This window comes from Protobothrops mucrosquamatus, unplaced genomic scaffold (genome assembly GCF_001527695.2).
Source record: "Protobothrops mucrosquamatus isolate PMUCROS unplaced genomic scaffold, P.Mucros_1.0 scaffold2004, whole genome shotgun sequence".
In the NCBI taxonomy this organism is placed as follows: Eukaryota; Metazoa; Chordata; class Lepidosauria; order Squamata; family Viperidae; genus Protobothrops; species Protobothrops mucrosquamatus.
The window spans coordinates 130,885-145,768 of record NW_015388118.1 but is presented as its reverse complement, the minus strand read 5'-3'; the positions used below and the strand labels follow the sequence as shown (position 1 = coordinate 145,768).

The following is a 14,884-nucleotide window of genomic DNA, read 5'->3' as shown; positions in this document are numbered from 1 at the left end:
CTGCTCTTCCCAGCTAGCATGTTACCGGTAATTGGGGAAGGGTGTTTTTAAAGCAACCACTGCATGTTTAATCAGGGCAGAAATATAAGTCATCATTATTATCTCCATATACAGTAGTTAATTGTTAGCCCTACTGCTTATTATCTAAACTGAGTAGAATTAATTCCATTTTTCATGCAGGTTCTCTGCCTCAATTACAATCACATTGAGTCCATTCTCCCAAGACAAAAGCCTTCCAATCACTTAACAAACAGACAGTTGCTACATCAGAAAGTGATGTCCAGTGGATATGGACAGCAAGGGGCTTCAAAAAGCAACAGGTACACAGTCTTAATATCAGTAACAAAAAGAAGAGGCAGTTACTTGGAGAGAAGTGAACTCTAACTGGAACTGGAACTCGTCTCCAAGTAAAGCATTTTCCCTCTAGGGTCAACTCTGTGAGAAAAACCATGTTGTGAGTTTGTAACAGGAAATTGCTGAGCATAGAATTGGTTAACTGGTCACCCATGAACACTTCTTCAATCTCATCTACATCTTGAGTAATATTTTGCAGTTTATCTTATATATTTCCTCAAATGAGGTCTACTCTAGGTAATGCATAAGCCAAACTTCCCATTAATTGAAGCAGTTTTGAATAAGAAATGGCTTTTCAAACTCAGAATGGGGTGTTTCAAATTCAAGCCACCTAAGTAAAGTTTGAAAATTGCTAATTGACTTAAAATTTTCATGGGTGGCAGGACGCCACAACTGTTGACTCTATTGCTGGCTTGACAGTCCACTACAACGTCTCATTGATTTCTTTTTGAATTAATTGATAAATCATACTGAACAATGTTTAATGTATTCTTTAATGTTTAAACAAAGCATTAAGTAGATTCTTACTTGAGAGAAGTAAATGTAATATCCCAAGCCAGTATTTAGTTCATTGCTATGTGATTTTGCTGTGATTTCTGATTGATTTATATTTACCTGCAATTCATTTGCCTGAAAAAAAAAGCCTGGAAAATTGTTGCTATCTGTAGATATTTGAATATGTTTTCTGATCAATGATCTGTTGATGAAATGGGAAGAAATTGTAGTAGTAGTAATAGTAGTAGTAGTAGTAGTAGTAGTAGTAGTAGTAGTAGTAGTGATTTTATTTGTTATTTAGCATGTGATTATAATTACAGTAGGTGCAATACAAATATAAGATCATACAATATTATATAACCTGTTGCAGGACATTACACTATCACAATAAAAAATGAAACTAAAATACCCATCACATATAATAACTTCAGCATCTGCACATTCAATTACATTTTTTAAAAAGAAACAATTTAATCAGGGTCCTAAGGAAAACAGTTTTACTCCTATTTTATGCTCATGGCCAAGCATAATTGGAGAGGGTAGAAGGAACGGCCTTGAGGGCAGGAAGAAGAGCTGCTATCAAGACAACCGTCAGATAAAAAAGAACTGAATACAGGGCAGGAATGTAACTTGATTAAATTTCTCAGACAAGACTTTCCCCACTTCTCATGTAGATAAAGGGGTGTGTATGCATTCAAACTTGCAAGATTCTGTTACTATAACTTTACAGAAAAAGTAGTACTGACATACATGACATTGGATTCCTAATTTGATCTACCTTGAAGGGCTGACATAATTCAGTGGTCACTGATTCCAAAGAGCCAAGCTAGGTAAGAAAAGACTCTTAAGTGTGATATGGCTATTCTAGTTAACTAGGAAAACCAACTGACCCTGGCCCAGTACTCAAATCAGTCATGGTAGCTTATTGCAGGTCTCACTGCTGGTCTTTCCATTTATTGCATGTGCTAATATCCAGGACATCATAAGTCAACTACAGCTTTTATACCGGCATCTTTCAGAAATATTCAGCCAATGTGAGACTGAAAAAAGGCAGGAGCGAAATGGAGAAAGTCCAAAACATGTGGCTGGAGATATTGCCAACATATTGCTAAGAGATCGTCATCATAAACCTTTTACAAAACTTAAAAAATAATTTATAGCTATTCCCATTTTCTTTTCCATTTCCTTATGGAAAAAAATGGATTTCCATGTCATTGCTTAAAGTTCATGTTTAGATTGCTGCCTGGTTTCCAACTATATAACTGGATGTACTTTCCCATATAACATTTCAAAAGCCTAGCATAGAATTTTATTTCCACATTCAGTTTTTACTAAGCTATTCTTTCTGACTCAAACCCCTGTTTTTATTTTAGGGATGCAGGAGTCAGTGAAAGCTTGTCTCCAATAATGGAGAGTTTAGAAGTTCTCCATTTGGGCTATAATGGAATTACAAATTTGGTCTTGTTACAGATTAGTAGGCTAAAGAATCTGAAGTTTTTGTTTTTACAGGGTAAGTAACAATAGCAGTTAGTTCGATATCATTATTGTGTATCTGTAGTTTCCTTTTGCAGCAAAGTAAAATAATTATAGGGTGGTGCATTGAGTAGAATATCCTGAAAAAGACCATGGCTGCCTGGTACTTTAAAGAAGAACATTATGCACTGCAACAGTATATTTCAAATTCCAAAAGAAAATGTGATCCCCAACAGTAATCCCTAAGGAGGATCACCATTAGATCAAATAATTACATGCTTTATAGGCACCATATCATAAAGCCTGCATCACTAATCCAGATAATGTGTTTCATCAGGTAAGTTTCTTTATGATGCTATTATGCATAATATCATAAACAGGTTGGATAGGAAACAAGCCTCTATCGCCCCCCTTTCTCCTTTTGAGAAATTAGAAATATTCTCTCAGAGAAACAATATTGAAAATGGGTGGTTTTAATACTAAATTCAGAAAATACTTCTCCCCCAATGCCTTAGTTTTATTTTATGCCACACTATCTCTGATAAAAAATAAGTTTGCAGACTTATTAACGTAAGTAAAACCTGTGAATGGAGGTAAGTTTGGAAAAAGTTCTACCTCTTCTGATCCAACTGAATGTAATATAGAGTTTTTATGATCGGATCTCCTGTATTTCCTTTGTCAACAGAGGTTCTGAAGAGCGTTAATGTATGTGTAGATTTTCTATTAGGATTGAGGTATGAGTGGAGGAACAATTCTTATACTTTGTACTGATTCCACAATATGAATCTCTTAAAAGCTATTTTCTGGGAGGTAAAGCATATTTTCTTCCCCTCAGAGCTAATAGCTGATTTGAAGAAGTTTAAGCAGAGACCTGGATGTGAAATGTGCATTACTGCCTTGATCTTCCTGTGCCCTTAAAAAGGATGTTGCAGTCATGAAATTCCTACTTCATGTTTAACTGGTTCTATTAAGTAGTGTGAAAAAATATATTATCTGTTTGGTAGCCTTTGCCTTAGGAAAACTTTTCAGTTCTTCCTGCAAATATACATTCGGTATGCTTCCACTTGCAAAGGAGATAACATTTTCTTTGTTGGTTAATCATTTATTAAATTTGTGTGGCCTCCCACTTTGTAATATAGAGTCTGGGCAGTTAACATGACATAGGAAAAACTGAAATTACAAAATAAAAAATACATTAAATTTAATAATTAGTATTAAGTATTAAAGAGAAAGCAAATTTGGTGTAGGGTTAAGGCACTAGCTAGAAACTGGGAAACCATGAATTCTAGTGCAGCCTAGGCACAAAGCCAGATGGATGACCTTGGGTCAATCACTCTTTCAGCCATAGGAAGCAGGCAATGGTAACCACTTAGAAAATCTTACCAAAAACTGCAGGGATTTGTTCAGGCAGTTGCTGACTTGAAGAAAAAGGGAAGGGAAGGATATTGTATACATGGGTTTAAAATCATACCCTATGTCAGGGGTGTCAAACTGCCGGCCCATGGGCCGGACGCATCACGTGGAAGTCATGCCCACCCCATTGTCGGCCATGGCAAAACCGGCCCGATACATTGCGTGATGTCACGTGATGTCGTGAGTTTGACACGTCTGCCCTATGTTGTCTGTTCTCATGACATCATGGACTTTCCATCATGGAAAGGCAACTTGATTAGCTTGGGGTGTTAATTGTTCACACATTTAACTAAGTCAATATTGTAACTATAGTTTGTTGATTAATTCATAGTTGTTACAATAACCTGGATTCAGATAATAATAAACCATCAGCTGCTGAGTTCATATGACACACTAACTCTGAAATAAGCAAATAATGTAGCCCAATATATTTCACAAAAATATGACTCAATTGCAGATCAAATAAAACCTGCATTTATTCAGAGATACTTCATACATAGGAGCATTAAGTACCATGATCAGTGGAGGTTGCAAGAATCCATTATCAAGACCTGATATTCAGCAGTATGTTTTTGGCTGGGTGAAGAGGATGTAACTATTCTGAAATATTTGTCCTTTTAATTATTTCCACTTGTCCATTGCATCTTTTTTCCTATCCACTTTTGATTTTGGTGTAACAGGAAATGAAATCAGCCACATTGAAGGGCTCGAAGGCCTGCAGATTTTGCAGGAATTGGTGCTGGATCATAACAAAATTAAAATTATTGGTGAGAATTGTTTTGCCAAACAGAACTCCTTGCTGGCTCTCCACTTGGAGGAAAATCGTCTGCGTGAACTCAACAATTTGCTTCCCTTGGGGAGACTACAGAAGCTTTTCCTCGGTCTCAACAGAATTCAGGTACAGGAGGCCTCATACCTCAGCCTTTCCAACCCGAAGTCTTCCAAATAGGGTTAATCTGTAGTTCCTTGAATTTTTGGCCAGCATATCAGCTGAGTGGAATTTCGGAAGCTATACTCCCAACACATCTGGAGAGCATTAGGGTGGAGAAAGTTGATATAGAAAGTGATGTTTTCTTCATTCCTTTATTGCAAAGGAGAGTGAGTCAGCTGGAAAACATAAGACAGGAAGGACTATAGCAGAAATTTGAATTTGAGGCCTAAAAAGAAAAAAGAAAAAAAACAGTGCACTCTGGATAAAAGATGATACATGGATGCCCCACAAATTGCATCTGGCCCCTGTCTATATCCTCTTTTGATCCTAATACTGTTTGGAAATAGCACACAAGTCTTTGGCACTTCTGGCGTTTCTTTGTTATTTTGGTTGAGTTGTTGTATCTTAAAGCATCTTTATCAGTACATTGCTTCTCTAGTATGCATATACCCATATGCTATGTTGTGTGACTTTGTGGATATATTTTTACAGAAAATCTATACAGTACTTGGTTAACAAGGGTAATTAGAACCAGAAATTCCATTGCTAAGTGATGCATTATTAAAACACCATATCATGTAACCATCAGTTAGTGATGGCAATTCTGGCAATCCCCATTGTTGTCATTAAGTGAGGAATGCATGTTGTTAAGCGGGTCTCAGATGGCTTGCAAGCAGGCCATCAGGCAGGTAAGACAGGGCTGGCAATAGTTGCTAGCAGGCAGAGGAGAATGTGTCAGTGGCACACAAGGTGTGGTATAACTGTGGCTCTGCTGGGGGAGGCTGCACAGGTGGCCCACCGTGATCACTGAATGGTCATTAAATCAGGATTACCTGTAAAAACTACTTGAACAAAATTGTTTTTTTTTTATTTTGGGGACAGGATTTGGTCGAACTTGAAAAACTTGAATATCTTCCTTGTATTAAAGAACTTTCAATATACGGAAATCCAGTGAGTATACTATTTTGCACAGTTATATCACTTAAGTTTATAGTTCCCTTTGTTTCATTCCTCTAAGTATTCCTAATCTATTTAGAAAATGCTGTGTTGCCTGCTGCATTAAGAATAAAGCAGCTTTCAGTGTCTACTCACTTGCCATACACTGTTACAAATTTACTCAAGATATTAAACACAATATCTGAATATGTTTATAGGTTTCATAAATAGAGAGTCAATACGTTCTTGGGAAACCATGTAAATGAGTTGAATGCAAGAAGGCAAAACTGTACAGGGAGTCCTTGACTTACAACAGTTCATTTAGCAACTGTTCAAAGTTACAACAGTACTGAAAAAAGTCACTTATGACCATTTTTCACACTTACAATCGTTGCAGCATCCCCAGGATCAAAATTCAGACGCTTGGCAGCTGACTGATATTTGCAGTGTCCCAGATCATGTGATCTCCTTTTGCGACCTTCTGACATGCCAAGTCAATGGGGAAGCCAGATTCACTTAACAACCGTGTTACTAACATCTGCAGCGATTCACTTAACAACTGTGGCAAGAAAAGTAGTAAAATGGGGCAAAACTCTCTTAACATCTGTCTTACTTACCAGCACAAATTTTGGGACCAATTGTGGTTGTAAGTCGAGGACTACCTATAATAATCTCCAAATGTCAGAACTGAAGAGAAAGATGCTTCACTGCCCAGGAACATTAATATGTTTACGTCCAGCAGATTTCTGGTTATTGCTTTATTTTTTACTTAATGTTGTTTTATATTCTGTGATTCTGAAATTCTTTTTCACTATTTTCTCTGTTTTAATGTTCTACTTTGAAATGTGATTATTTCAGTATCTTTTAAAATTGATTTAAACTTTTTATTGTTAAAAACTTTTTGTATAGGTTTTAGGTTAGCCACTTTATGGATTTCATTCAGATTGAGTTACTCTCAAAGTTGAATTACTCTCAAAGAGTATACAGTATACGTATGTTAAATGAGAAATTGCAGAACTTGAAGTCAGATTTCAGAGAGAATGAGGACTAGAATTTATTTATTCTTTGTTTGATCCCAGGAGAAGCTGTTACTTTAAGAAATTGCAAAGAAATCCTGCATTCATGCACTCCGTGCTTCAAAGCATGTTTGTGGAATTGAATCTGAAGCATTCACAGACGCAATAATTCCTATTACTGCTTGATTGCTGTATTCAGCTGTACATTTACACTGATTTCAGTAGGTTGAGGCTGAGGCAAAAATAAGCTCTGAGAGTTGTCTAATTTTATTTTAAAATTTTTGAGGAATATATTTGGTGCAAAGTAAAAGTGGCCGTTTTAAGTCTTGTCATATTCTCTCTCTTTTCTAATTGCCTTCCTGCTGAACATAACATTGAATTGTATATGCTTCCCTAGTACTAAGGAGATTTAGTGCTCATCATTATTCTCTTTACCAATATAGCTTCTCTTTCAAAATAAGAACTGCTGTATAACACATTTAAAATGTGATTTTTGTTGTTGTTGTCCTTATAAGGACTGCATGCTTGTCTTTAAAAGTTCTAAAAATATTCCTTTTTTAAGTATGTTACATCTGACTACCCTGTGCTAATGTTAGAAGTGTTAATTTTGTTATATCTGTCTTCGCTTTCAATTAAGTCAAGGAATTGACTGAAACCTTTGGAAAGGATGTGGATATGGAGAACCTAATGCTTTAGGTTAATCTTTTGCATCTCTCTTCCTTTCTTAGGTATCACGTAAGATTTGTCATCGCCCCCTCCTTATATTTCGCTTACCTAACCTTCAGGTTTTGGATGGCATAACAGTTAGCCCAGAAGAGAGGGCAAGAGCTGAATTCCATTTACTAGAACAGCAAGTAAAGCATGGTTATTATAATTAAGTTTGGTTTGGGCTGTTACTATTTTGGGAAGGATGAGCCAGATTTGATTCTGCCTGTTTAATACTGCCTTTAGAAAGTTCTATTCCCCTTCTTTCCTTCCTTCCATCCTTCTTCATAATTCAGCATACTTTTGACACACAGCATGTGGGTTGCCATGTTTCATCAAGAGTTTAAAACTGGCATCATGACAGTTCGGAAATAAGAGTTGCAATTGTCTATTTAACAATACTGCTATCTTAAGCTATCTTACTCCAAAGATTATTGTTACCCCCTGGGTCCCTGTTACCTGCTCAGAAATGATCATCATTATATGTTCATTGACCTGAAATAAGATTTTCTGATGAGGTTGGCAAGGTCAGCTTATTCCATTTTACTTTCCTGAAGCACTAAATGACTTTGACTGTATCACTTGTGACTCACTTTTATTTTGAAGGAATCCATACTTGATGGTACCTTGTCACCTAGAGGCAACCAAGTGAGTCCTGCTGTGCTTAATTCACAGATAGCAAATAAAAACAGGGAATGATTTCCAACAGACATAATTGGTGAAGAGAATTAAAAAGCAAGGAAATGGGGATATAAGTTAAGAAATTGAATGGGTGAGGATTTGGGAAGCAAAGATGTAACTTGTTGTTTATTTATCTATTTACCTATCATATCACATTTTTATAGCTACCCATCTCACATATTGACTCTGTACAGTATACATAATAAAACAGAATACATAAAAATGTTAAAACCAGTTTAAAATAAAACAAATTCACAAAATAGCAGAAAAGCGTGCAGAGAGTGCATGAGTAAACCATCATACAGCCATCTAATAGCCTCTGCTTTATCTTGGGATAAACTTCCCACTTTTATGTCCAAATTTTACCTTGGATCTGAAATCTCACAGTTGTTTATAAAAATGTGTATATATCATAGCCTGGGTTTAACCAACCTTATTTTTTCCAATAAATAAATCAAGACATGTTTGTGTTCCAATTACATTTTTAGTCCATAATTATGTGCACTGTCTATAGGAACAGGTAGCCTAACACCAGCAAAAGTTTGGTGAATTATAATTTGTAAGGGTTCTTGGTCCATTGAAAGTCAGTTGTCCTTGACCTCATCATTATCTGGATTAGAGACCATCTGGGAATTCTGTGGATGGGTGCCATCTTGAGTGGCATCATGGAAAAAAGATAGAATGTAAATTTATTAAAGCACTTATGAATTATACATGTCCTGACTCTGCTTAATTATAGACCTTGATGATAGCTATAATTATGGAACTTCTATAGGGACTTTAATACTACTTCCTGATCAGAGCCATGCCCTTGTGATTCCATGCCATGATTGACTTATGCTGTATCTCCGGCACAGTTCAAATTGCAAGCTTTTTGTGTTGCAACTTACGATGGAGTTCCACTGGGCTTGTGGCTGGGCCACTTCCTTACTTGTAGAAATTTCCACAAGTCTCCACCCCTGGTTTCTTGCTCTGTTTTTCTCACAGCTGCAGACATAGTAACCAATGCACAATGGACTTCAGGGCAGCTTTGCAGCTAGTGAGCTGCGTTTTTTCCACTTTTCTGCTATAGAAACATACATTGCACAGGGAAAGGATAGAGATGGGGACAGTCTTAGTGCCTTGTTCAGAAGCCACTTTTGATATATCTTTACTAATCAGCTAAAAGGAATACTGATTTGTTCCAGAGCGCTCATACTAAATTTTCATGTTGGCTTTCTGAGGACCGTCACAGCCCATTATAAAACTAGCTCTGAAGATTTGGGTATTGTCTGAAATGAGAGCGTCTATATGACAGGTGCCTCAATATCCTGGAGACTTTAGTATCCTTTCCTTTTTTATGAGCCAGTTTTTACATTTTCAGTAATACAAGGGAAAGTGTATTTATAATCCCCAATTGAATAAGACTAGTAAACCTTTCAGTGGAAATGAACATCTCGTATCTTAGTAGCACCATACAGTTTCTATTATTAAGAGAAGAATTAATTTAAAAGTTGGCAAAACGCTTTATTTTTGCATCTTGACTCTTAAACTGCAGATTTTTTTCTCCTTGGAACATAATATGAATCATCTAAGTTTGAATATTTATTTGGCATTTCAAATTGCTATAGAGAAAAGGATACAACTTTTATAAACAGGGCCTTTGACAACCTTGATTTGTGATGTCTTAAGCTCCACTCTTACATACATGCCATAGCAGGGAAACTTTATGCCATCTTTCTAAGAAGTGAGGCATGTTTCTCTATGCTGCAATTCCTCACTAAGTTAATTTCTCACGTATCTTGCAGTAAATGCTCTAATTCTAAACCAAAGTGTGTTTTATAAACTGGATATCACTTAAAAATAAATTATAATACAATATTAGTGCAGCTAGGAATAGAATGCAAAGGCTTCCTGCTTATTAGTGAGATATTCTGTTTTTCAAAAAGTTTGAATGAAAATCATCTACTCACCTATAATAGAACTGAGACATTTTATTGTTAGACTGCCACAACAGAACAACAGTTTCTCAATTTTCTTTGTGACACTCAAGTTATTTTTCCCTAAGTGGCTGTAGAAAATTAAGAAGAAAAATCTTATTCTTTCCTTTAAAATAATTTGGTTTTGGCATGAAATATCAAAGAAATTTCATATGGAGAAAAGCAACTAAATTAGCCCCTTATATAATATCAGTTTTATTTGTGGGCCAGGTACTTGAAACCTAAGGAAGACTTTTTAACTGTTAGACTTTTCCTATGGAAGCAAAAATATTTTAATAAATAATTTAAAAGAACGAGAGCTAGTTTGGTCTAGTGGTTAAGGTACCAGGCTAGAAACCAGGAAGACTATAAGTTCTAGTCTTGCCTTAGGCATAAATATCAGCTGGGTGACTTAGGGCCAGTTACTCTCTCTCTCTCATGATATCAGGCTCTGGCAACAAACCACTAATCAATTCCTATCACAACCAAAACAGGCAAACGCTGCATTTATGGGAAAACACTAAGAAGAAGAAGAAGAAGAAGGGGGGAAAAAGAATATTACATTTATTTAATAATTCCCCAATCCATTTCACTCTATTTTATGGTTAGCTAATCTCAAGTGTTTTCTTCTGCTGGGGATAAATAACATACATGGATTCAAGTTATGGTTGTGGGTTCCTTTTGTAAAATGGAAATTCTACTTCTTAGAGAAATAAGAATGGGGTGGCAAAAGGGGGAGCATTATTTCAAAGGGCATCACTTGCCATTTTCAGACTGCTCTACTTACAGGCTGGTGTCACAAGGATATCCTCCATTTGAGTCCCAGCAGGTTCCTCAGTTCCCCATCTTGAACCAAATTGTTCTTTGCATGCTCTTTTTTCATCCATTTTATCAGTTTTCTAATCCAGTTTTTTATGAGATGTAGGCATACCCCATTTCTAACAGAATTTTCAGATTTTAAAAAATCTTTTAAAGGGTTTCAGTGAGAGAAGGGGAAAATTCTCTTATTCAGTTGTTCACGATAGAGCATGAAGCAGTGGGCTGAAACTGAAGAGAAATTGCTGTCAACTGAAGAAGAAATACTGTCAAAACCTACTGGGGTCAGAACATAGAATTAAGCTGTTAGTGCTTATTAATGTTTATAAGGAAAGTGCCAAAACTCAGTTATAAACTGGATGTTTTCAATGCAGAAGATTCCAGGTTCTGCCCCAACTATCTCCAGGTAGGCTGCAAAAGTCATCATTTGCCTGAAATATCAAGAGAGCTAATGCCAATCAGTTAACCAAGACTGAATTAGATGGCTTAAAAGTCCAATTTTCTGTTTTTCTTTATAAGTCTCTCTCCCCAGCAGAAATACTATTGTTCTAATCAGGGCCTCCATCTGTTTGCATGAGACTACTGCCAAAGGCAGACTCCAGCAAATTCACCATCTATATAAATAAAAATGTAAAAGTTCGTTTGTTCAAAATCTTAAATCTCCGAAAGTTCTTCACCGATTGCTTTGAAATTTTGACATAACGTTGCATTTGAATACGCGCGTGTTTTTATATATGTACTATTATATAGATGTCACACCTGTGACAGGTAAAAACATGCTTTTTTTTGAAAAACAGCGCCATCTGTTGGACGTAAAAGCAACACAAATGTGCGCTTTCTCTTTTCTTTCTTTTCCATTTAACCAGACTGAGCCACAGCAACGCGTGGCCGGGTACAGCTAGTTTTAAATAAATTAGGAATTGGTTCCTGGTTTGGAAGGTAACTGAGGGAGTAGAGGGAGTTCATCTATTTTTACATAGATACTTTTTTCAAATTGTCTAATAACCTATTGTGGAGTTGACTTTTAAACTGATCTCGTCAATTATAAAATATCATATGCTCCACCTCAGAAGAAATAAAAGAAAGTATGGGAATTTGTCAGAAAGAGGACAAACCTGCACTGAGACTTTAGGGCAGAATATCAGAAAAATGGGAAATGCATTTTTTTACAGTAAGCACTGAAACAAACTTGCAGTCCTCAAATCTTGCAGTGAAATCCTATAAGAAAGAGAAAGTGTTAATTCAAAAATTGAATTGACTGGGAGCCTGATCAGATTTTTGAAAATTTTCTTAAAAATAATAAGAGTTTATTTTCACTGTTGTGCATTAAAAGTCAATCTTAAAGGAATATCAGCTGCTAGAAGATATTTGAAATCATTGTCTTAAGTTTTTTTCACAGTGTGAAAAAAACACCCAAATAGTCGGAAATATACAATGGCACACAAAACAATAACATCTGATTTTAATAATACTTAAAAGCTTATTGGAATAAATGCAATGTACTTTTTAAAAAAAAGGTTGTAAAAGAATATCCATAGGGGTTTGATAACTTTATAAAATAGAGACCATCACTAAGAAGGCTCCTCTGCATCTATCCTAAAAATAATATATAGCTCTGGTTGAGAAGTAACAATTAGTAGTGCTGTGTTCTTGGACTTCACTATGAAAGACGTCCCTGACAAGATTAATATTTGCATTTTTTATTCATTCATCCATTCATTCATTGATTCATTCATTTATTTTTCACACTTAACCACCCATTTCCCTCCCTGAATGTCAGTTTTCTCCACTCATTCTTGGAATGCACAACCATGCACACTCTCAATTGACATAACAAACCATTTTGGCACAAAACAAAGTGAATAGCCTTGAATAGTCGAGAGATTATATTACGGTTGCCACTGTATTGCACTGCAGACAGACACAGTTGGAAAGATTCATTGTTTGAGAAATCACTGACAAAATAAGAATTAAATATATTAGACTTCAACAAGATGGATTTTTTAATTCCTGGTGACTGCCTGGGCAAATCCCTGCAGTTTTCTTAGCGAGATTTCAAAAGTGCTTTACCATTGCTGCCTCCTGAGAGAGAATGACTGGCCCAAGATCACTTATCCGGTTTCATGCCTAAGGTGGTACTAGAACTCACAATTACCCAGTTTCTAGCTTGGTGCTTTAACGACTAGACCAAACTGACTCTCAGTTGAATGTAGTGAAGAAAATAAGCCTAATAAACAAAATGGAGACTACATCCTGTTCTCCCCCCCTCCCCAAAGTCCCCTGCAATCCTATCTAAACCAAAGAATATAAGCCTTCTTAACAGCTTACAGTATAGCTCAAGGGCAACCCTTACAAGGAAATTGCAACCTAGAGAAACTCCAAGACTCTATCATCCATCAGTTGATGATCTCAACATTCCATCACCTTTAACAGTGGGCTTCCCCAGCTCTGCTGCCCTCTTGAAAGAGCCACTTTGCCTAACAATCAAACTAACCCCAGATACACTGATAAGGACCTGCCTAGCTCCCGCATATTGGCCAGCAAATCAGATCCCTAGGATTTCCTGCCTTGTATTCCTCAACATCTATTCAAATCTTTTTCAATTGTTTGGGGTCCCTTTCTTGTAAAGCAGAATGTTCAAGCCTACAGCATTTTAATTTTTTTATAGCATATTCAAGACTAGGAGATTATACGTTATTGCTTCTTATTTCCTCATATAGGTTCTTCCTTCAGCCAATTCTCCAATAGAGTGTGGATTTCCTGGGCTGTTATCTTCTTTCTCCAAAGCATGTCCCTTGAAGATTGCCAATATGAGTCTTCCAGGAACAATCAGCCATGCATATGTGACTGACTTTGGTTTTCCCTATACTATTGATGAAGTGAATGGAAGCGAGGCTAACAAAAGTAAGTATAAGTGGACTACTATGCTGAATTTTTTGCTGTGTGTCAAAAAATGTTGGTTCCTGTCAATGATTTCTCATGGATTTGGGCAAATCACTGTGGTGGTGTTGGGTAGCTTTGGACTGTGCAATGGAATCATGAGATGGTCAATTTGATTGTTTGAGGATTGAAATAGGAGCTGCCTGTAAATATAAGATAGTGACTGGAGTGGGAACCTAATTGCCCTAATTTCAGAGCTCAATCATCAGGGCAGAAGAGTTAAGCAAGTGCAAGTACACCCGTCCAAGGGCTATAGTTGTAAGGACAGCTTTGCACATGTACATTCTTGTACATACAAATCTTCTATGGGTGAGACAAGAGCACATATTCCTCCAATCCTCTGTTGTCCCTGATCTTAATTCAGTTGCTTGCCTGCCTCAAAATGTTACCTTTTAGCACATTTAGACATAATAATAATTTCCTTCATTTAACACATTAACTATGTGTTTTTTGTTCTGTTGGGTTTTTTTCTCTCTTTTAATTATGAAAGCTACCCAGAATAATTTTGTAGTCCAGGCAGCTTTCTAAATAAAATGATTAGCTAAACAAAAAATATATTGAATTAATATCAAGAACCAAGTACTTTATGATAACACAGCTTTAAAAAGTATAAGTTCCATCTCTGAGCATATGACTTAAAAAGAAGACTAATGGAATGGAGAGAGTCAGTTTGATATAGTGGTTAAGGCACCAAGCTAAAAACTAGGAAATTCTGAGTTCTAGTCCTGCTTGGACACAAAGCCAGCTGGATACCTTGGGTTAGTCACTCTCTCAGCCCTAGGAAGCAGGCAGTGCTAAACCACTTCTGAAATCTTGCCAAGAAAACTACAGGCAGTCACTAGGAGTCACTAGTCCAGGCAGTCACTAGGAGTCAACACTGATTCAAAGGAACTAAAAAAAAGGCTTGGCATGGCAATTGGAACTGTCATATCTGGTTGCACAAAGGTGGATGATTATGAAATGGCAACAAAGATACCTAAGTTCTTTGCTGCCACTAGTGGTCATCCAAATTATAGCAGTCCTAAGAAAGGGCTGTTCTAGTGAGAGAACAGAGGTGGGAAAATAATTGTGCAAATCTGTAACTGTCTATCTTGAAGTAAGCGCTTTATAATTCACTTCTGTTTTTTCACCTTAATTCATTTTTCTCTTGTTTACCTTAAATAATA

The 14,884-nt window shown here is 36.4% G+C and overlaps 1 protein-coding gene across 1 annotated transcript in view; it reads left to right on the top strand.

Annotated features, from left to right (window-relative positions):
* Positions 1-14,884, top strand: part of LRRC9 (leucine rich repeat containing 9) — a 60,210-nt gene that overhangs the window by 41,945 nt on the left and 3,381 nt on the right. Inside the window, exons 26-31 of the mRNA XM_015823814.1 lie at positions 181-320; positions 2,223-2,359; positions 4,416-4,633; positions 5,549-5,617; positions 7,347-7,472; positions 13,499-13,682. Of these exons, the coding sequence (XP_015679300.1) occupies positions 181-320; positions 2,223-2,359; positions 4,416-4,633; positions 5,549-5,617; positions 7,347-7,472; positions 13,499-13,682 (874 nt within the window). The remainder of the gene's footprint in view (positions 1-180; positions 321-2,222; positions 2,360-4,415; positions 4,634-5,548; positions 5,618-7,346; positions 7,473-13,498; positions 13,683-14,884) is intronic.